The sequence below is a fragment of the Hemiscyllium ocellatum genome, chromosome 17 (assembly GCF_020745735.1).
Source record: "Hemiscyllium ocellatum isolate sHemOce1 chromosome 17, sHemOce1.pat.X.cur, whole genome shotgun sequence".
Taxonomy (NCBI): domain Eukaryota; kingdom Metazoa; phylum Chordata; class Chondrichthyes; order Orectolobiformes; family Hemiscylliidae; genus Hemiscyllium; species Hemiscyllium ocellatum.
Genome location: NC_083417.1, coordinates 31,595,683 through 31,620,373, shown reverse-complemented (window position 1 = coordinate 31,620,373; position 24,691 = coordinate 31,595,683). Strand labels below are relative to the sequence as shown.

At 39.7% G+C, this 24,691-nt stretch overlaps 1 protein-coding gene across 1 annotated transcript in view; it reads right to left on the bottom strand.

The window, feature by feature from the left end:
• Nucleotides 1-8,772: 8,772 nt before the first annotated feature.
• Nucleotides 8,773-24,691, bottom strand: part of spire2 (spire-type actin nucleation factor 2) — a 76,229-nt gene continuing 60,310 nt past the window's right edge. The window contains exons 11-15 of the mRNA XM_060838052.1: nt 22,310-22,447; nt 19,821-19,888; nt 19,068-19,095; nt 14,744-14,844; nt 8,773-11,794 (exon numbers count right to left, since the gene is read on the bottom strand). Coding sequence (XP_060694035.1) covers nt 11,590-11,794; nt 14,744-14,844; nt 19,068-19,095; nt 19,821-19,888; nt 22,310-22,447 — 540 coding nt within the window. The 3' untranslated portion in view covers nt 8,773-11,589. The remainder of the gene's footprint in view (nt 11,795-14,743; nt 14,845-19,067; nt 19,096-19,820; nt 19,889-22,309; nt 22,448-24,691) is intronic.

The window sequence follows — 24,691 nt, the reverse complement described above, 5'->3', positions numbered from 1 at the left end:
TTCCTCGACAATCCAGCTCCACTAATATGCTAATAAACGCTTCGTTTGTCACAAATGACTTGATGGAAGGAAGCAAGTGTATTATGGCCACATTTTCAGAACATATAAATGTAGGTGAAAAAGCAAGTTGCGAGAGGAATACAGTTTACAGAGAGATATTGCCAGCTTAAGGAAGTGAGGAAATTGAGTATAATGTGGGACATGAAGCTGTTAATTTTGGAAGGGAGAAAAAAAGAACGAAGCACTATTTAAATAAACGAAAAGTGCAGAGAGCTGCGTCACAAAGGAACTTGAGGAAGGCTGCATCAGGCAGATTTCCTCCTACCTCACTTTAACAACAGAACAATAATTTATTTCCCAATTCAAATGTATTGCTATCAATGTCCCTTTTAAGCTACATGGCTGTTGCTACCAAGCAAAAACATTAGAGGTCCGCAGAGGCTGGAAAGATCAAAGGGAACATAGATTACTATTGCTTTGCCTCCTCTAATTTTTATCTTCCCATCACTTTGGTTTTCACTGCCATCCATGGCACCCTTTCTATTTCCCATCAACAATGTCCCGTTCAGACATAGAACACAAAATGCTGCAGATGCTGGAAATTTGAAATAGAAATGGAGAAAACTGGACTTACACAGCAGCTAAAGCAGCATCTAAGCTGAGAAAAATACAGTAAACCTGTGGAATCTTTCCAGGCACTGAAAAATGTGGGCATTGGCTAAAAGTGAGGAGCTAATCACGCTGACGAGTAAAAAAGTTCCACATTCCAAGTGTTGACGAGATTCTCGCTAGTAAGCAGCAAGTTGTCTTGAATGTATTAACATCTCATTATTACTTAATTCCATCTCATTTAAAGGAAGTTTTCATTCTCCCATCCACCGTGATATTTCCTGACATGAAAGTGACAAGTTTGCCAGTGACTCCCGCTCATTGCTTGCTACTCCAGACCTTTATCTTGGACACCAGTTACCAACTTCGCAGCGCACATTACATGTGCAGCAATCACATGCACCATCTCGTTCACATGTGTTGGCATCAGACAACGTCACTGCATGCTCATGGTACACTTCTGGCCCATTTACAATGGAACACACGAGCACCTTTTATTGGAATGCTGCTGCCAGGACACATATGCAGTAACAGACAGCCATCTCATGGATTCAACTCTGGAGCATCTCAGTATTGCTTGTTTGCTCTCCTACACTAACTCACTCTGTGCCTACTTCAATGATCACAATAGCATTACCTTTTGGAATTTGCTCCCTCAGTCTCCGCTTAAATCTTCACAGACTTCCGCCTTGCCTGATTTTTTAGTGCAGACACAAAGCCAGGTGGTTTGTTGTTTGCCAACTGACATCAGTGAAGGGAATACTGCAGAAGCATGACCGAGAAATTGAAAAACTCGAACAATGCGTTGGAGGGGTGGAGCAAAAGGCCGCGACCTCGGAAGCTACTGCTGAATCGGTCATGGGCCAGGTCCAGGCTCTCAAGCAGCGAGTCCAGACCTTGGAGGAGCTCACCGATGACCTCGATAATTGGGGTCATTGAAAAAATAATCGGTTGCTGGGCCTTCCCAAATGGGAAGAGGAAGGCCAGCTAGCAGTATTTTTGGAGCAACGGCTCCCTCAAATATTAAAGTTGGAGACTGGACCAGGCCAGGTGCGGGTGGAGTGGGCCCACTGGGTTGCTATACGCAGGCCTGGGTCGGACCAGCGCCCCCGCCCAGTTCTGTTCCGACTCCAATGCTATAATGAGAAGCAGATGCTCCTGGAAGCCTCCAGACTCCTGGTGAACGATCCCCAGGGCATGGTGCACAAGGGTTCCAGAATGATGTTATTCCAGGATTTTTCCTTCAGCCGTGGTCTGCAAGAGGAGGGCATTCGATGAGGTGAAGAAGCACCTACGGGACCTAAATATCCAATATTCCTTGCAGTGGCCGGTATATTGGGTCCAGGTCGGTGTGTTTGTTGATAGAATCTGTGGATGAGTGCCATGCCTCTAGGAATTCCCTGGCTGTTCTCTATTTGGCTTGTCCTATAATAGTAGTGTTGTCCCAGTCCTACTGCAAATTCAACCCAAATTCTGGGTCAGATATGTGGATGACACCTTTGTAATATTAAAAACACAGAAATAGAGAACACACACCGGATCATCAACGCCACACTCACAGGAATCGGAAGAAAAGGACAACCAACTCCCATTCCTAGACGTGATGGTACAGAGAACACCAAATGGAGAATTCACCACAAAGGTATAGAGGAAGGCCACACACACAGACCAAGTCCTGAACTACGAAAGCAACCAACCCAACACACACAAAAGAACTTGCACTGTTCAAAAGGGGTACAACACACTGGAGCACACATGAACTGCTAAAGGAGGAAGAAGAACACCTCTACAATGTATTCACCAAAAATAGATACCCCCACAAGTACATCAATAGATGCCTAAGGGAAAGACAACGGAATGAGGACATGCCACGACCCAAAGGACTAGCCACACTACCATACATCAAAAACATTTCTGAACTGACAGCCAGATTGCTACAACCACTAGGACTCATAACAGCACACAAACTAACAGCCACTCTCAGACAACAACTCACCAGGACAAAGGACCCGATACCCAGCATGAGCAAAACCAACATAGTGTACAAAATCCTATGCAAGGACTGCACATAGGACAAACAGGAAAACAGCTAACGATCCGTATCATTGAACACCATTGAGCCACGAAACGACACGACCAGCTATCCTTAGTAGCCACACATGCAGATGACAATCAACATGAGTTTGACTGGGATAACACTACTATTATAGGACAAGCCAAACAAAGAACAGCCAGGGAATTCCTAGAGGCATGGCACTCATCCACAAATTCTATCAAAAACATATCGACCTGGACCCAATATACCGACCACTGCAGTGGACATCTGGAACTGACAACCGGAAGCGGCAGAGACTAACCACTATAAATGCCGGAAGAAACAATGCAGAAGCGCTTCACAGGAGGCTCCCAAGCACTGAGGATGTCACCTAGACAGTGGACGAAATGTCTGCAACACAAATTCCAAGCTCGGCGAGCAGAACCACAACAACATTCCTTGTGTTACTCAGCAAAGCTGCGCTTCAGTCATGAAGGATCCGTATACAACTTTGAAGTTTAAAGAATTTTTGGACTCTCTTAAATAGACTGTAAGATTCAAATCTCATGGATAACGATTTTGTTTTGCCTCCCCCACCCTGGTTTACCCCTTCTTTCTTTCTCCATCCCTTTTTTCGTCCATTATGTTTTCCGGGGGGGCAGGGAAGGGGCTTATTTGTTATTCACTATGTGATTTCTCTTTTTACAGGCCGTGTGGCCTATTTGATTTATGTGGGAGGGAGGTTTATTTTGTCCTATCTTTTTTGCCAGGATTGTAACTTTGTACTTTTATATATTCATATTTTGTATTATGTTTGCTAAACACACCTAGGTGTTGGTGTGGGGAATCACTCACTTTTAACTTAGATTTTATAGTACACTTGAATTTGTCTCGCCATTTTATAATGCCTGGGTCAAGGGCAGGCACTAGTTAGGAGAGGTTATGGTGGAGTTATTGATAGGTAGTTATGCCCCCTGGGAGCAAGGGGGAAAATCTCCTTTCAAATGTGTTTTGTATTTTTTTTTAAACTTAGGAATAGCGTTTAATTGTGTTGATGTAAATGTCTTAAAGAATTTTTGCTTTTGTGAATTTTCCATGGTCTTTACTCAGGGTGTTTTGGGTGGGGTTCTTCCTCCTGGGGGTCTCGGGCTGGCCTGGACGATAATGGCTAGCTATTCATTTAGGCGGTTCATCTGGAATATCAAGGGGAATAATTCACCAATCAAAAGGAAGAAGATACTATCAAACCTTAAAAAAAGAAAGGATTGATATAGCTCTTTTACAGGAGACCCATCTACTTGACAAAGAACACTTAAAATTACAGCAGGGTGGATATGACCAGGCCTTTTTTTCATTTTTTTAGCTCAAAAAGTAGGGGAGTAGTCAATCTCATTTGGGAGAATCTTCTTTATAAAATCTTAAGCCAGATAAAAGATGAATCTGTGAGAAGATTTGTAGCTTCGGTGCTCATTGTTGTGGTTCTATTCGCCGAGCTGGGAATTTGTGTTGCAGACATTTCGTCCCCTGTCTAGGTGACCTCCTCAGTGCTTGGGAGCCTCCTGTGAAGCGCTTCTGTGATGTTTCCTTCGACATTTATAGTGGTTTGAATCTGCCGCTTCCGGTTGTCAGTTGCAGTGGTCGGTATATTGGGTCCAGGTCGATGTGCTTATTGACTGAATCTGTGGATGAGTGCCATGCCACTAGGAATTCCCTGGCTGTTCTCTGTTTGGCTTGTCCTATAATAGCTATCCTTAGTAGCCACACACGCAGATGACAAGCAACATGAGTTTGACTGAGACAGCACTACTATTATAGGACAAGCCAAACAGAGAACAGCCAGGGAATTCCTAGTGGCATGGCACTCATCCACAGATTCAATCAATAAGCACATCGACCTGGACCCAATATACCGACCACTGCAACGGACAGCTGGAACTGACAACCGGAAGCGGCAGATTCAAACCACTATAAATGCCGAAGGAAACATCACAGAAGCGCTTCACAGGAGGCACCCCAAGCACTGAGGATGTCACCTAGATGGGGGACGAAACGTCTGCAACACAAATTCCCAGCTCGGCGAACAGAACCACAACAAAAGATGAATCTGGATGGTATGTACTGATCAAAGCCTTAATAAATGGAGAGGAGTATGGGATTTTGAATCTTTATTGACCCGCGGTATACCCTTTCAAATTTGTAACGGAAGCGTTCTCCATGTTGATGGCTTTTGGAGCCTGCCCTACAATTCTAGGAGGAGATTTTAATTGTATTATGGACTCAGAGACAGATAGGATACCCAAGAGTACTGTGGATATATCTCTTGGATCCAGACAATTGCCAGATCTGAATAAGGAGCTAGGGCTAGTAGATGTATGGAGGTGTCTTCACTCCCAGAGCAGAGTCTTTACTTTCTACTCTAACCCACACAAGTTTCATACTAGAATTGATATGGTTTTTGCTCCCTCGACCCTTTTGGATTCCCTATTGTCCTGCAAAATAGGTAATATAGCAATTTCTGATCATGCCATAGTATATATGGAAGTTAAGACTAGGGACGATGGGACAGGCCCCTGACATTGGTGTATGGGGTCCTTTTTTAATGAAGGATAGCAAATTTATAAAATATTTCTCTCAAGAACGCAAAACCTTTTTGGAAATTAATTCAGGTACGGCCAGTAACCCGTCGACGATGTGGGAGACCATTAAGGCTTATGCACGAGGTTTGACCATCTCATATTCCGCGACCCAGAAAAGACAAAAGGGAGAACAACAGCGCCTGCTCGAGGCTCGCTTGAAGGCAGCTGAGACAGCGTATGTTGACAGGCCCTCTATTACTAAGCTACAAAGGATCATAGCCCTTAGGATAGCCTTGAATACCGCACTTACCCAAACAGCAAAGAGGGAAATATTATTTGCAAAGCAAAGATTATACGAATATGGCGACAAGCCTGGCAGATACCCAACGTATTTTGCTAGGAAAAAATGGGTCCTCAAGCTATTACGTCCATTAGGGAAAGTGGTAGTACTCTGACTTGTGATCGTAAAAGGATCAATACAGCCTTTAGAAAGTTCTATTTTGAACTGTATAACTTGCAGGATTGTGAGGATAGATTTAAGAAGATGGAGTCCTTCTTTAAAAACTTGGCCTTTCCGGATTTAACCTTGGAGCAGGTGTTGATCCTGAATGTGCCCCGGTAATGCCGGAAGTACTCGACACAATTAGACAGCTTCCGAGTGGCAAAGCACCTGGACCAGGTGGATTCCAGGTTGAATTTTGTAAAGAATTCATAGGGGATCTGGCTGATCCACTTATAGACATGTATCATTATTCACATAGTCAGGGCTGCCTCCTGCCTTTGTTGAAAGAAGCAAATATTTCTCTCATTATTAAAAAAGGAAAGGTCCCAGAAGATTGCTCACCATATAGACCAATATCCTTGCTAAATGTAGATTTTAAAACCCTTTCTAAAACATTAGCATTAAGATTGGAGAGGGTCTTACCATATATCATAAAAGACAGGGTTTATCATCTAACAACATTAGAAGAGTCTTAAATATGACACAAGCCTGTCAACAGGAAAGAATACAGGAGATAGTTGTCTGCTTGGATGCAGAGAAGGCAGTTGACCGTGTTGAATGGTCATATCTATTTTACACACTAGAAAGGTTTGGTGTTGGAGAGGTATTTTCGAAATGGGTCTCAATATTATACAATGACCCTTAAGCAACCGTGATTACCAATGGTTTAGGTTCGGATAGCTTCAGTATAGGTAGGGGCTGTCATCAGCAATGTCCTCTCACACCGTTATTATTCACACTAATAATTGAACCACTAGTGGAAGCTATACGACCCGACTCTAACATAACGGCTCAGAGGGTTAGTTTGGGTAAACATAAAATCACTTTCTATGCAGATAATGTCCTACTGTTCTTAAGTAATCCTCTGATATCTGTGCCCCGCTTAATTCAAGTAATTAATCTATGTTCTAAGGCTACAAACTCAATTTTATGAAATCGGAGGCCATCATTGGTCTCACTAGTATATCCAATTTATCAGACGGATCTTGTTTTCCCTTTCAGTGGTCACTGGAGGGTTTTCTATACTTGTCACCCCAGTATTTGGTCAGCTGTATAAAGCCAATTTTATACACCTACTAGAGAAAATAATGCAGGACCTTCAACGCTGGGGGGAATCTCCCAATATCCTGGTTAGGCAGAGTAGCTCTAGTTAAAATGATTATTCTGCCTCATCCTCTATATCCTATGAGAATGCTTCCTTTAATGTTGTTGAGACTGACGCTACGTAAACTACACGGCTGGCTCGGTTCCTTTATTTGGAATCATAGATGGCCCCTTATCAAATTAGAGAAGCTGCAACTTCCACAAGGGGAGGACTGGATTTCTCAGACTTGAGGAGGTATCAGTTGAGCTCTTTATTATGCTAAGTAGATGATTGGGTCTCTTGTGACCCACGATCAATCTGGTTAGACATCGAAACCTCCCAAGCAAAGTGTCCCCTCATCAATCTTTTATTTTTAGATAAGACAAGAGCTATTATGGACTATTGTAAAAACCCTATTGTGTTAACTACAATTAAAGCCTGGAGGATAATGTGGCAAGAGGAAGGTAACTTACAAAAAAAACCTTATACTCCAATAGTGGGACATTGGGGTTGTCAGCCAGGGCTGACAGATGCTACATTTAAAACCTGGAGGTCCAGAGGTGTCTCTTGCTTAGGGGACTTGTTCGATAGGGAAGTTATGATGTCTTTTGAGCAGCTGCACCAGAAGTTTGACTGCCTAATGAGACCTTTTTCCAAATACGAGATTATATACAGAAGAACACCACATCATTAGACAGCCCCTATAAATCGGGTAGGGAGAGAATTGAATTATGGCCAATGGGTCCACCCTCAGTCAGTACTCTTTATTACTCATTATATAATGAGGTATCGAAAGACATGGAATGATTGTTTAAAACATAGAACCAGAAATTGGGGTTAGAAATCCCTTCACAAATGTGGGAGGACATCTAGGAAATGCCAGAAAGATGTCTATTTGTAATAGAACTATTCAACTAAAGATACTCCATAGAACTTATATAGCACCGGAACAACTGGCAAAATTTAAGGTAGGAACATCCCCAATGTGTCCTAAATGCAAAATAGAAGTGGGCACTCTCCAGCACTGTTTATGGACATGTCAGAAGATCCTCAAATACTGTGACAGAGTAGCGAATGCTCTGACAGAGATTGGATTGGATCCAGTGTCTCTTTTCCTGGGCTTTTCAAATCTGCCCTCCCTGGATGTGCATGGGAGGAAATTATTCTCCATTCTCTCTTTCTGTGCAAGGAAAAAATCTTAGTGAATTGGGTAGCTGGGGGCCCTCAAGGACTTTCGAATTGGCATAGGTTAATCATGGAATATATCCGCCTTGACTTCCTCACAAATATGGTGCACTAAAAAACTGAATTATTCTATAAACTATGGCAGCCCTTTTTGAACTATGTAGGCACAGATATTTCGGCCATATTGTCAAGGGCTTTTGTCGAGCTGTGGTAGTGGTTCTGGCTGGTCCGGGCCCCCCCGGGGAAGGAATCCAGTTTAAAATAAGTTTTATTATGACTGGATGTTAATCCATTGAGTACACGTTTGATTATTACATTATTTCTTACAAGTAAGGAGATATCTTACTTTATGGTTTGATTGTTTGTAGGATAGATTAGTAGTTAGCAGAGTTTTTTTTTCCCCCTTTTTTACCTGTTGTGTTTTGGTTATTACTTATTTTTTTTAAACATTTTTTACAAAATTACAAACTAATAAAAACAAATATAAACACATTAATATACAAATATATATTTGTTTTTATTAGTTTGTAATTTTGTAAAAAGTTAAAAAAATTTCAATAAAAATAGCTATATTAAAAAAAATCTTCAAATCCAAAAAAGTGATTTTTTGCAAAAATGTTTACATCTGCATTATTTTCTTAAAAAGTTTGTATTCTTGTAATTCCTATTGTTCCATAGCATGTACATTAATAATACAAACGTGATTCATTACATTTCCAAATATTCACTGACAACTTTCCCAAGTATTAACAATCAGAATTGTCTGAACAATTTGCTCAGTTTTATTTAATCCAGCAGTAAATAGAACTTATTTACAAGAAAAATACATACATATCAAATACCTTTACATTCCATGTTGGACAACAGGCTCCACATAAAATGTTTATTTCTTCATCTGTATAATATTATTTTCCACATGCTGTTTGACTGATATCCAGTCATTATACACACACAACACACATCCCATCATTCCAGGGAAGATGCATTGATAATTAGTCATATTCGTGACTTCTACTAAAAACTTGCAGCACTGAAACACAAATTTCCTTCTTCATAGTTTCTTTGGTGAGATGCAATTTTTCACTGTGGGCAATGTCTTAACCAGAAGCTAACAGCTTGGCCCTATAACTACATACCTGCATGATTTCTCTGACAGCTGGAGTATTGTTTGAAATGGACATCTGGATGTGGAAACAGTGCACACAGACATGCCTGATGATTTAGTTAGCAGGTATGACAGATCTTCAAGTCTAACTTAAGAGTTCTATTTATGACAGTACATTCGTGTAGATCCTATCCTGTGGAGACATATCCTTAAAAGGTGTAATGTTCTGTTCAATTGATACTGTACTCCTAGTGGCTGCTCTTTGGCATGCATTACATCCAGGCAGTTGAACACAGGAACAAAAATCTCGTTTATGTCCACAATCAGTAAAACTTTTAAGCTTATTAATTGTTACATCATGTACCTGTCTTACAAGATCACCATTGTTAAACATTTTGAGCATGCAAAAGTTAATAAGAAATGTAATGCCAACGTTGAATCAATAACAGAAACACTAGCTTCCCCAGACCTATGTGTTTACATATTAAACACTAAATTTAGCAGATGCAGGACAATGTTCTTGAACAGATTTTATCACAATCAAAAGGCACTCTTAAAATTTCTAAATCTATTATCAAACCTCTTGAAAAGCTGAACTCTCAGCATCAGGCAACTTTATAAGCTGTTAAAACATGCAGTGCTCCATATTTATTGGAACTTGTTTTCTCGTTTCTTAATCATTCACTTTCAGATAAATGAAAGGTGCAGCCTATTGATTATGTGGTCCCATATTTTCAATGAAAACATTAAGTCTTGAGAAGGGAAATAATTCCAGATTTGCATAGCAACAGCTACGTTTATAACTTCAATGTTTAATTTCTCCCAAAAGTTGGAGTTTCCATTCATTAGTTGTTTATTTAGATGTTTACAAGTGGTGCATATCCTGGTAGAAGACTGCAAACATGATAGGCTCATCAGTGTTTTCCATGACAATGTTGCCTGAATGCAGTACCACAAGAATAGCCATAAAAGGGGATTGGTTATGCAGAATGTAAAGACAAACAAACAAATCCCAAAAGCTTGAATAATGCGACATTGGTACTGGTGATTTTCTGAATGAGATGACTTTAGTTAAAGGACTTAGGAACCTGAGGTCTGTGTATTAATTGAACTTCACTTGGTTTTAATTTTGTAGCTCTGAACTATTTCTATTTTATTTGCTATTTCTAACATTATCATTGTTCGTGTCCATTTCACATTAATGTGAAGTTCATCCAAAGTACTGATAAAATATTCAAGGCTGTTATGACACCTTGTCTATGATTACTACATCATGTCAGCACCTCATTGTAAAAACTCATAACATAAAATGTTACTGGTATACACTTAGCCAAACAATGTGTAGATGGATGAGACTATTATTAATATAAGAAGATAAAGTATTGTTAGATTATTCCTTTCTTTTATGAATATGTCCATTAATAAAGCAAAAGGGCAGCAAAATGTCTATTAACCACAGGCATTTCAGCAAGCAGGCAGGCAGTTAACTGGTCTTCTGCTGTTCATAGAGCCATTAGCTAGTGGTAAATTAAGTAACAAGATCCAATATAATATCTTATTCTAAATTCAGAATAGCTTTGTTTGATCGCTCTCCAAGTATGACAAGAATAAAGCTATTTCATTATAGAATGTTCGCAGAGATATAGCATAACTAGGAATAAAGAACTCACCTTAGGTGTCACTAACTCTTGATATCTTTCATATTGCGACAATTTATGAATAACTATGACAATACACAAATATTGATCTCCAAATATAACAGATAATGATAAACAAATATCCTCATATTAAATCAAGGATTACAATAAAACTCACTTCAAGTAAAACCATGGTTGAAACCATGGCATATAAATGGGATAGGAGGCTAGTTTTGGATGTTTAACATTGATAGAAACCAAAAATTTGCATCAGTATTCATCTTCACGAAGTAGAAAACTTAATAGAATTGAAATATCAGCAGCAGAGGCTCAGGAGCCAGGAAGCACAGAAATATTAGTTGGAAGCCTACAGGAGATCACATCCAAACAAAATAAATTAATGAAATCATTCAAAATAAAAAAAGGAAAATAAATTTTCAATTTTATGCATTTTACCCTGACCTAGCCTCTTGTCCCTGTCAAGATGGCAAATTTCTCTCAAAATCTGTACATTTTGCCCAAATCCCTGCCCTGACTTTTAGAGCTAGTTTCCATCAAGGTGAAACTTTCAGTTTATAAAATCCAAGCTTCCTCAGTTTATGAACTAACTTGGAGTACCATCATTTTGTCTTGTTCATGTCATCAGCATTTTAACAAGAAAATGTTCATCCTTATACTGTAACTTTCACAAGACCCATTTGTCACACCTGCTAGAGATCAGATGTCGTGAGCACTTCTTTAAAGCATTACATATTGTTCTTTTAGGAACTAAATCAGCACGTGCAGCACAACTGTTAACAGCTTTGGCTGGAATCATGTGGTGTTCAAATACAATCAGATATAGTTCTTATTTTCTTCAGGATCTTGTTGAGCGCACATACATAGATTGGACTTTCCTTCTTGGGGTATTATTCAGAAGGTTCACACTTTTACAACTCGAGTTGATGACATCGGCAACAAATTTTGCACATTCGGCACAAATATCTTTGAAGCTACAGCCGTTTGTGTAAAGGTGTGGAAATTCCTTTTCTACTGACCGATTACTGAGACTCTTCAGAGATCTGCAACAATACAATCAAAAACAAGGCTTGAAGGCAAGTGCCAAACATTTGGACAGTCCCTCACAAGCGCACTTGCTTAAAAGACATCTTGCTAATCAAAAAAGGCCAAATAGGTTTCATTTGTCAAAATGTCAGAGTCCTTCAGACGTCTGTAATTCTTACTCGGCTTAACTTTCAGAATCAAGCTGTATTTTATCAACAACTTTAACTTTAATTATTATCTTTTTGAGATAGTTACAGCAGTAACAATGATCCAAGATAAATATCTAGAAATCTGGATACCGAAGTGTTAATTTCAACAATAATGATACCCCCATTCAACTAAACACAATTGCTGAAGCCTGACCAGGGAGGACTTGTTTCATAGCTTCATGCAAAAATCTATCATTCTTTCCTCTTCACAAATGTTATGACCAAGAGAATATTTTAGACTGTTTTGATCATTTCTCAAGTTTAATTAAATAACCAAAAGATTTCCCACACTTGTGAAAAGATTTATATGAATTAAAGCATTTTCCTCAACTAATGGTAACATATGGATTAGGAGATCCAAGTTAAAGAAATAGTTAATACTTGTCCAAAGATTTGTTTCACATACTCTATGTTGCAAAAACATCTTGGTTAAGAAAAATTTAGAGAAGACCAAGGACTCCATTCTCATGGGACAAGTCTTACAAAATTATTTTGTCCTATTTCCACTTTTTCAAATGTTTTACCAGGTGCCCACTGACAAGACCGCAGGAACAATATACTGCATGTACTTAAAATATAAGACCCAAAAATAATTAAAATTCCACATTCTGAAGTGTCCGCATCATCCTGAATTTTCTAAAATAATTAAAGGAGTTACTTTTCATCAATGAACTGTGACTCAATAACAATGTAATAATTGCACTTTAAACGCAGATTCTGCAACATAGGCATCAATATGAATGGCATGAATTATACTAACTTTGCTTGCTATTCTACACCACACTGACAAATAAAATTGTCTATCATTCAGCATAATATCAAGAGTGAACAGGTTCTCCACCCTCACTGTTAAAGGAGGCCATGATCGGAGGTGGCACAATTTGGCTACTTGCTGGCATAAATATGGCTGAGATTTTTAGCTGCAATTATAGATTTGTTGCCTGTTCCTGCATTAAACAGAGGTCATAAGTAATCACAATGGTAGCTTTGGGGAGATAAATCCAAGGTAACAGGGTCTACTTGAACAAAGAATCCGACAAATTAATATCCAGAGATTTCTGTACAAATCACAGCTGCAGATGTCTGTAAGGGACAATCTGATGAAGAGATTTCTGGGAATAGACGGCCTTAAGTTTGTAATTTAGCAAGAATTAGAAGAATAATAAAGATTCTTAATTAGGAAATGCAATCTATCCCTAACATTAAGAGATTTGGTTGAATTCCTTTAACAAAGCAAAGCAGAGTCCCTATCCTGTCAGGGAGTGGGACTGAATGACAATGGGGAAAACAGATAACCTCTAAAAGGGCACTAATTTGATTTTGAGAATATAAACAGTGATAGCCTTGTAACCTAAATAAGCCCACCAAAATAAGAATGAGAGAGACAGCTCAAATGAGTTTGTACATCTAAGGATCAAGGAAGGAAGGACAGAGGCAAATGACAAAGGTAAAAGAGAAACAAGAAAATGTTTTGTAAAATCTTAGGAGTTTGGACAAGCTTACTGACCTGTGAAAGTGATTGAGTTTCAGTCTTACTAGTGGAATTTGAAGACATGTTGTCTTATTAACTAAAAGTTAGTGTAGAAATATTTAGAGTAGGGACAGTAAATTTCATCTTAGAAGCAATCTCCTGTTTAATCTCAGTATATGAATGAAAGGACTCAGTTGCAGCTGCAAGATACAGGGGCTGTATTTACCTAACCTTCTAAGGTCAGGTGGAATAGAAGTTGCCCATAATTCATTGTCCTAAGGAATTCTAACTTTAGGTGTAACCATATAACTAATCTTATACTAAAACTGATATTATGAATTTGATAGCAATTAATAGGAATTAGCACCTTTTGGCATTTCCTGTGATTAATATAGTAGGAAATCTAAAATGCATAACAGAACTTGTTAAAGATAGCATTGAATACAATGAATAACAGAATTAAAACAGTCCTCAGAGATAAGCAAGTCTGAAAAATGTCTGAGAAACAATAAAACCATTAACACTGGGATGTAAAATAATGGAGTATATTGTAAGATCCCAAGGCCTGATGATAACAATATTTGGTAAACATCATGAGAGAACCTAGTGCTATCCAGAGATGTCCATCACTGATTGTGAATTTACAGGATTGGATGTATAGGTTGGGATATATGGTTAACAATGACATCAAATGTTGCATGTAATTATTGTTATGTAAAATGTGAAAAAATGCTCTACTTGACTGGGAGGGCCAACGTATTCAGTGGACACTTTCAGGAACCTCTCGTATGCTGTATAGTAAAATAGCTCTGAATAAAGATTGATTGCACTGCTGAACACAACTTAAGACTCTCTTTGATATCTCTCCCCAACACTCTCCAAGTCAGAATGGAGTTCAAATCCTTTATCATGTCCATCACAAAGATTGTCTACATCCACCAATGCAGCGGAGCAACGGGATGCAAGTACAGGAGCAAGGATGTCTTGCTGTCTTTGTACAGGGCCTTGTTGAGACCACACCTGGAATACTGTGTGCAATTCTTCTTTCCCCATCTGAGGAGGGATGTTCTTGCTATGGAGGGACTGCAGCAAAAGTTCACCAGGCTGATTTCTGAGATGGCAAGACTGATGAATGAGGAGAGGTTGAATCAATTTGGATTACATTTTCTGAAGTTTAGAAGAGTGAGGAAGGATCTCATGGAAACCTGCAAAATTCTAACAGGATTGGACAGGATTGATGCAGGAAAGCTTCAACATCTAGATGAGCAACAAGTCCAGATACTTACCGAGATTGGAAATATCCTTTGGTGTGAGCGGTTCCATGGAGATTCTCAAAACCCACAGTGTAAACCGGTATATGAGCAAATTTCTTGGAAGGAATCTTGATCTGTAGAAAATATGGTTATTTTTTAATTGTTTTATTACAGACATTTCACTGTTTCCATTGACCTCTATATACTAATTATTTGGGACAATGGTGGAAGAAAGACGAGAAAAATGAAGAAAAACATTCAGATGAGACATTAGTCCTTCATACGAGCATGACAAAATGTGAAAATCAAAGAGCTTAGGCTCAGTCTAATATCATGGTTTACGAAGGATAGAAAAGTTACCCAAAATAATTCGATCTATACACAGCAGCTGCCCAAGTGTATATGGAGAATGATAGGACCTTATGTATTGCAAGATGCAAGGAGTTTGTGTATACATAAATTAGAGTCAGTCCTCTGTAGTTCGTAAGTCTGATTAGAGGAAGGTGCTCGTTAAAAAGCATATCAGCCACATAATTGTTAGTCAGCTGCAGCAACATCCCCAATGTATTTCACACAGACATACATTTAATTTATAAATGCAAATTGCTTTTTGTAAGAACATTATAAAACAAAGTCTTTATTTTAAAATAGGGCAACTCAATAAGCTTTATTCACTTTTACTCATCTATCAAAAACAATTAATCTTCCTCTGTAGTAATTGTATTTGAAAACCTTTACTAAATATTGTTCAAAAATATCAGACCTATTCTTTCTAATATAAATATTTGATCACAAATCAGTACTTCATTCCCAACCAAACATACTATTCACAACAATCAATATGTTGAGTGAGTAAGGAATCTGATCTCCCTCCTGTTACTGCCAATTCAGGAAGGATGCATGTCCTTCAGTGGGAGGGAATTAACCAAGATGCATACAGCTGCAAACATAGAGTAGTCCCCCTGTATCCGAGGTGGATATGTCCTAAGACCTACTGCAGAAGCCCCGAAACTGTGGATAGGAGTGAACCCATTCATTTAAATAAGAAATGTATCTTTGTGGTAGCCTCCTGGTCCCTGGTTCTGGATAGTTCCCTATAATATGTTTGGGCTGTGGTAAACTGCAGGTAACAGAAACCGCAGAAAACGATACGGGGGTTGCTCCGAATATTAAAATACAACTGCACAAGCATCAAGCATCAACCATCAGCTTCAGGGATTTTGATTAGTTACAATCTGTGGCTCTAAAACAGCCAGAGCAAATGACATTTTAGAGGTGTATTAAATCAACTTATGCCCTGTCCAAATTTCTTGGTAATTGCTTGTAGCTATATATGAATGCTCAGGACTGCCTAATGCCCGGATCTCCCCACACTCAAGGACACAAAACATGAATATATCGCTTACTTCCTAAATCAGGTGAGGGACCTTGCTGAACTACTATAGTCTGGGAATGAAGATACTTCCATTGTGTTGCTAGGAAGGGAGTTCTATCTTTTTAACTCCGTGATAGTACGTAATGGCATTCTGGTTCAAAGTCAGGTGGTGAGAGACTTGGAGGGAAATTTGCAGATGTCAATGATCCCATTCATCTGCTGACCTTCTCCTTCCAGGTGGTAGAGGTCAGGTATTTGGAAGGTGCTGTCCAAAGAAGTCTTGATGATTTGCAGCAGCGGAAATGGTCATTGCCTGGCAATGTTTGGCACATGTTGCTTGCCACTTTTCAGCCCAAGACTGGATATCGCCCAGATCTTGCTGATTACGAACAGTGATTGCTTCAGTATCTGAGGAGTTGTGAATAGTGCTGACCATAGTGCAATAATCAGCAAACATCCTCACTTCTGACCTTGTGATGAAGGGAAAGTCATTAATGAAGTAGCTAAAGATGACTGGGACTAGGACAATACTCAGAGGAATTCCTGCAGAGAAGTCCTAGAGCTGAAGTAACTGACCTCCACAAACCAGAACCATCTTCCTTTCTGCCAGGAATGACTAAGTTTGAGAGAGTTTTTGCCCCTGACTCCACTTTTGCAAGAACTCCTTGATGCCACATTTGGTCAAATGCACCTTTGATGTCAAGGCCTGTCACTCACACCTCATCTCTGGAATTCAGCTCCCTTAACCATTTTGGAAACAAAGATGTAATGAGGTCAGGAATTAAGTGGCCTTGTCAGGACCCAAATTGGGGAGTCAGTGAACAGGTAATTGTTAAGCAAATTCTGCTTGATAGCACGGTTGATTATACCTTTCACCATATTACTGATTGACTGCAGACTGATGGGACAGCAATTGGCTGGGTTGGATATATCCTGCCCTGTTGTAAATGGCATACCTGGGCAATTTTCCATATTGTTGGGTAAACACCACTGTTATCGCTGTACAGGAACAGTTTAGCTAGGGGATCAAGTTATGGAGCACAGGTCTTCAATGCTATTGCTGGAACATCGTTAGGACTCCTAGTCTTTGCAGTATCCAATTGCTCCAACCATTTCTTGATTTAGTGTGGAGTGAATCAAATTGGTTTACACTGGCACATGGTGATGTTGAGGACTTAGGGAGGAAACCGAGATGGATCATCCAGTGGAGCTTCTGCTTGAAGATTTAGCATCATCTTTTACACTAATGTGTTAGGTTGGCCATTATTAAGGATGGGGATATTGTGGAGCTTCCTCCTCCAGTGAGTTGTTTCATTTTCAACCACCACTCCTGACTGAATGTAATGGGACTGCAGAGCTTAGATCTTATGCATTGTTTATAGGGTCACTTGGCTCTGTCCATCGCTTACTGCTTATGCTGTTTGGCATTCAAGCAGCCCTGTGTTGTAGCTTCACTGTATTGACACCTTATTCTTCCATTTGCCTGGTCTTCCTCCTGACATGTCCTCCTACACTCTTCATTGAATCAAGAGTTGATCCCTAGGTTTGATGGTAATGGTAGACTGGGGGACAGTACATGATAACTGGCATGAGGTTTTCTTACTGATGTTTGACCTGATGCTATGAGACTTCAAAGGAGTACAGTGTCAATATTGAAGATTCATAAAAGTAACTCCCTCCTGATTGTGTACCACTATGCTACCACTTCTGCGGAGTCCATTCTGTTGGTGGTTCAGGATAGACCCAGGTATGGTGACTGCAATTTCTGGGACATTGTCATACTGTCAAAAAGCATACTTACCAGACAGTGTCATGCTGTTGCTTAACTGGTCTGTGGCACAGCTCTCCCAATTTTGGCATTTGCGCTTAGATGTTAGTGAGTCAGACATTGCAGAGTCGACAGAGCTGTGCTTACTGTTGTCATTTTCAATTCCTTAGGCCATGGTAGATAGTATGTCCAGTTTAATTTGCCTTATGTGCAGTTAATACAAATGAATGGCTTGCTTAGTCATCCCTACTAATATTGTCATATACAGATGCATCTACAACAGGGAGACTGGCGAGGGTGAGGTCAAGTCTTTTGTTACCTTTTGTTGGTTCCTTCACCACAGCTGCCAGAATGGGTCTGCGGCAGTGTCCTAAGTCACCCTTGGTGTCAGACCATTGTGCAGATAGACTCAGTCCTTCCAACTCAATACAGTGGAATACCGATTCATCAGGCAAGGGATTGTGACAGATGGCAATTAGTAGTTTTCTTGTTGATGTTTAGCATGATGCTTTGATACTTCATAGAGTCCATAGTCAATGTTGAGGAATTCCAGAACAATTCCTTCCTGACTATATCCCACAGTGCCTTGGCTGGGACAGGCTGGTAATCATTCTGTCTGAGACATTGTCTGCAAGGTATTATTCTGTGTGTATGACTATATCAGGCTAATGTTTGACTGGTTTGCAGCTTTCTCAACTTTGTCAAAAGCCTGGAGACTTTAGCAAGGAGGATGTTGTATGGTCAACAATGCTGGATTTGCTGTTGTCATTTACGAAGCCGAAGCCCAAAGCCAATGCCAAGTAGTCCATCTGGTTTCATTCCTTTCTTTAGGCTTTGTAGTGGTTCAATACAATTTAGTGGACTACATTTCAGAGAGCAATTAAGACAAACCCCATTGCATCTAATGAAGGTCAGACTAGGAAAGGACTGCAAGTCTCCTTCCCTAAAGGACATTAGTGAATCAAATGACCAATGACTTTTCTCCCCCCCAGCCTGATTTATTAATTCAATTCAATTCAAATTTAACCTAGTGTCTTGGTGGGATGTGAACTTCTGTTCCTAGAGTACCAGTGTACTGTGGCAATGTCATAAGTTACCATCTCCTTATTGTGAGCTGGAAGGAATTATCAATGCATGGATTGAAATTTCAACAGATTTCTGTGGTAAAAATGGTTAATGGAATCCTTTACAGTAAAGTCTGCAATAGCTCTTACCTTTAAATTGCAAGAACCACAAACGGATCTAAAAAAAGAAAAAAAAGTGTCCTTTTAAAATCACACTAATGTTTAACAGTTAACTGACATTTTGATTAGCTATTTTTCATTTTTTAAATTACATTTGCTAATGTAATGTCTGAGATCAACATATATAGATGCCTAAATTGAAATTAAAATATGACATTTTTACATTGCAGTCATGTGACAAGTTCAAACATTTGATCTTTAAACTGTGTTTAAAAACGCACTCTACAAATCTGCATTAATAGGTCTTCATATTGGATAAACTAGTCAAATTTCAAAATACTTTGCATTTATGTAACAATTGTAAAAGAAAAACATCCTAGTATGCAAGAAAAGGCCAAATCCAGAATTTAATTTTTATAAAAACATTTATTTAGCTGTAAAGGTCTGGAATGCTCAAAGATGTTCTGCTGAAATGATTGAAAACAAGGACTCTTTCAGGAACATGACTGTGCTTTTGTTTTTGTGTAGTTTAGAAAAGGTTTCCTAAAAAATACACTGGCCATTGTTTCTATTTATAAAAGGAGGGAAATTTGTGTAGGTCAGTTGCCTTACAACTTTTAAATACTTCATTCTTTTCAGGTTAGCCCTGGTCCTGAATGAGCACCCGGACCAACTGAAAACACACAAAGTACATGCAGACATTCTTATGGATTTTTGTTTTAAACTACAGATGTCCTGGTTAACAATGACAAGGAGAAAAACAATTTTTGTTAGTCAAATTACCTTTTACACAATAAACATGTCGAAGGCCATGAGAACAACGGGAACTTCATTTTACAGCAGCAGCAGACCTGCATTCCAAAGTTCAAAGATCAAAAGTGAGATGGCAGAACCCCTAAATCCATAAGGGTCTAACATACAATTCCATTTTACAAATTATATCCATAAAATACAATGTATGAAACAATGCTTGATTTCAGCTTGATGATTACTTTCATTTCTGGTCCTGACGAACATAGCAGGTAAATTAGGTCTGTAGGAGAGGCTAAAGTGGACAAGGAGAAAAGTAAAGACATAATCCAAGCTACAAATAAACTCTCACTAAGTGACTCCAGGAGGTCCCGTGGGAAACCTCACAACATTTAAGATGTACTTAAAACATCAGAATGTTCAAGACTACAGGCATAATGTGGAAAGTAGGATTACTGCAGATGTAATCGGTGCAGATTTGATGGGCCAAAGAAACACTGTACTGTATGACTATGATTTTTATTTAGAAATATTTGAAAAACAGGTCCTCTTATGCTAAGACAATTTCGTTTTCTTTTTAATTCATATCGACATTGTTGGCCAAGCCAGTATTTATTCCCCATCTCTAATTGCCCAGAGAGCAGTTTAGAGTCAACCAAGTTGTTATAGGTCTGGAGTCACACCTAGGCCGGACTGGGTAAGGATGACAGATTTCCCTCCATAAAAGGACATGAGTGAACAAGACTGAATTTTTGAAAATTGTCAACGGTTTCATGATTATCATTCGATTCTTAATCCCAGATTTTTTATTTAGCTCAAATTCCACATTCTGCCATGGTGGGATTTGAACCTGGGTCTTTAGGTTAATAGTCAAGTGATAATACCACTAAGCCATCACCTCTGTAATTTGTTTCTACTGCAGGATTACATCATAAAATATGTAAAATTATTTTTCCAGGAACAAAGCGTGAAATATGTTCCCAAGTGTGTAGAGTGAAATAACTCCACAGAGGCTGACATCCTGTCACAAAGTCACCCTGTATTTAGTACATGACACTAGTCCGGCTCCCTCAGAACCAACTCAGTGAACAGAACGTCCAACACTCTTGTTTATTTTTTTCTGCGCGCACACACACACACACAAACACACACACAAACACACACACAGAGCCAGCTCCTTCACAGCCAACTCCGAGTGAACAGAACCTCTGACACTCACCTTTTTTTATATTAACCCCCACACTACCGCCTAACTGCTGTAGTGCTTATTTTTTCCCCAGCACCCATGGTGTGTGTGTGCAGGTGTGAGACACAAGGTGCACAAATCTTTATTCAATTTCCACCACCAGGAAGATAGGAAAACACCCGAGTGGCCTGTGACAAGCAATGCCCTTCACATCAAAGGGCAATGCTGTGTGATCAAAACAGTGAAGGGGAGGGCAGGGACTAAATCAAAATAGCGTTGGAGGGGGAAATGATGCACTCCACTCCCTGCGGCGCCCACCTCTCCCTGAAAAACTCCAGGGTGTTGGTGGACACCGCGTGCTCCTTCTCCAAGGACACCCGGGCTCTAACGTAAAAAATTGTCAGCTGTTTCACAATTATCATTCGATTCTTAATCCCAGATTTTTATTTAGTTCAAATTCCATATTCTGCCATGGTGGGATTTGAACCTGGGTCCCCAGAATATTACCTGGGTCTTTAGGTTAATAGTCAAGTGATAATACCACTAAGCCATCACCTCTTTAATTTTCACACTCCTGTTTATCTCTGTCAGCCAGGGTACCCTGATTGGACCAGGTTAACAGCCCTAATCGGGGAACTCATTCTAGGAGGTGCACCTGGCTGATCTTGTTACAATCACTGCATATGGGTAATGTCATCACTGGATTGAGATTTAAGTGTCTGCATGTTAAACAGTGGCACTGTATTTGTTTGGTTGGACGTGCCAACCATGGCCACGTTTTAAATGTTAAACAGACTGTAATGTGGAAATTTAGGGAGCTTAAGGAGAGTAAAGTTTTTCATATCTAAATGATTATAATCTTCACCATTTGTAATGTACTTACTTCCTGATGTGGCTGTCAAAACAAAAGTTCACTTTGCTAGTAATTACAAAGTATTTATTTAGCACAACGTTATAATTCACAGTTTGGAAACTCCAATAACCATTTGCTTTAAAGTCAATTTAAAAAATCCCCTCCATCTTTCAGTGACAACTGCAGTTTCAATCTAAGCAATGGATGTTGCTCCAGTGTATACATTACCCAGATCTCGAACTAGTACTGTACTTTAAGCCTTAGCATACTGTGTCTCCCTCAGTTGGCATATAGACCACTGGCTAATTAGGACAGGACACAAGTTATATGCGAAGCTACTGAGAAAGATTAACTGCCTGGCTGCTAAACTACTGGAAAAGACGTGTTACTGGATGAAAAGGACAAAGAAATTAAAAAGCCACAGGAACTGAATAATACACAACATTACAGAACTGTTTTTAAAACAATGCACAAGATACGTACCTTTCCCTTTTTCAGGCTGTTGTAGAGATCTTTGTTTGGCAGAAACTTTTCCATTTCAGCTTTGACCAAGACCTTTCTGACATTGATAACTTCCTCCACAGTTAAAGCCAGGCTCTCCACTGGGTGACTGAATTCCTCCTGCAAAAGGAAAATAAATAGTCCATTCTCCTCTCTGTACTAGTTACCTGAAGGAATCACCATGGCTGACAGAACAAAGAGCACAAAACTATGTGGGATACACAGCTCCCCAGCCTGAATGTTAATGGGGCCACAGTACCCAAAGATTTGCATCTGAAAATGGCATCTCATGGATTCTGAACGCAATATATAGTGTGTCCAACTAAAAATAAAAGGTCAGTGCAATTTTCTAGCCCAATAATTATTGTCAACCGAATTGACCTCGATAAGATGGTGGTGAGCTGCCTTTGTAAATTACAGCAGACTACATGGTGTAGGGATACCCATAGTGCTATTAGGAAAGGAGATCCAGGATTTGGGTCGGATGAAAGTGAAGGAATGTGATATAGTTTCAAGTCAGACTGATGCAACATTGTGGTACTGTCAAAGGAGCCTTAGTGCATTACCACAGCACATCTTGTAGATGGCGCACACTGCCGCCACTATCAGTGGTGAAAAAAATGAATGTTGAAGGTGATGGATGGGATTGCAATCAAGTTGGTGTCGAGATCTTGTGTATTTGGAGCTGCAACTATCCAGACAAGGAGAATATTCCATCACACTCTTGACATGCCCGTGTAGTCTATGGGTAGGCTTTCAGGAGTGAAAAACTAAGTTACTGCCTCAGAATTCTCATCATTTGACCTGCTGTTGTAGTCACAGAATTTAACGTGACTGATCCAGTTGGGTTTCTGGTCAATTGTAACCCACAGCATGGTGGATTCAGTAATGGTAGTCACCATTGACTGTTAAGAGACAATGGGTAACTGAGATAATAATTTCTGGCACTTCTGTGGCACAAATGTTACTTGCTACTTATCAGCCGAGGGTTGGACATTATCCAAATCTTGATAGATTATGAACATGGATTGGAGTATGAGGTGGTGTGAATCATGCAGAACATTGCATAATTATTGATTAACATCCTCAATTTTGGTCTTTCGATGGAGAGAAAATCATTGAGGAAGCAGCTGAAGATAGTTGCACCCAAGAGAAGTACCCTGGGGAACTCCTGTAAAGATGCCCTTGGACTGAGATGACTGACCTCCAATAACACATCGATCTTCCTTTGTGCCAGCTATAACTCACTGATTTCAGTTTTGCTGAGACTCCTTGATGCCACACATGTTAAATGCCCCTTTGATGCCAAGAGAAGTCACTCATAGCTGGCCTCTCGAGTTCAGCTCTTTTGTCCATGTTTGGACCAAGACTGTAACGAGCTCAGGAGGCTGAGTGATCCTGACAGAACCCAAACGGAGGGTCAGTGAATTGGTTATTGCTGAGCACTGCAAACAATTAAAAACCATTATTATTCAGCGTATTCCTGAAGAATAATGATATAGTGAATCTGCTAACACATGCCTTTTTACAGATTGCAATTACTACTCAAATTATATTATAGATCCTATTCTTACCAAGTCTTTATCATTGGTTATTCTTGCACCGACTATCCATCTGTTTTCTATGCTTCAGTTTTGCTGCATATGCATGTCTATGCATTACTCACATCCAAACCTTTGCATTCCTCATCTTTCAACCTCATTAAGTCCAATGTTGTGCACATGATTCTGGGCTCCTTTGAATAACCTTATCTTTGCACTAATTTTGGTTGTGACACATAGGACACAGAACTGGCTCAAAATTGGTAGTGGAGGGTTGCTTTTCAGACTAGAGGCCTGTGACCAGTGGTGCGCCACAAGGATATGTGCTGGGTCCACTGCTTTTCGTCATTTATATAAATGATTTGGATGTGACCATAGGACGTATACTTAGTAAGTTTGCAGACGACACCGGGGGATCAAAGATGGTGGCGATCTAGGAAGATGGCGTTGAAGAACTCCACACCACAATGCAAGCGGGACAAAGTCCTAACCCACCCTACCCTGACCACCGTTATTTTCTGGGACTCTGGAAAGGTCGTGGAGTCCCAGGAAACTGTCAGAGAGCAACTTTCCTCTGTTTTTGCCATTCAGGGATGCCAAAGGAGGGAGGAGATCCTCAGACTCAATTTCCTGCCAGGTCCTGGTAAAAAGAGCTTGCCAAATCTCAAGATGTTGGGCAAGCAGATAGATGAGAAACTGGTTCCAATCTTATCATACTGCAGATGACACCAAAATTGGAGGTGTAGTGGATAGTGAAGAAAGTTACCTCAGAGTACAACGGGATCTTGATCAGAAGGGCCAGTGGACTAACAAGTAGCAGATG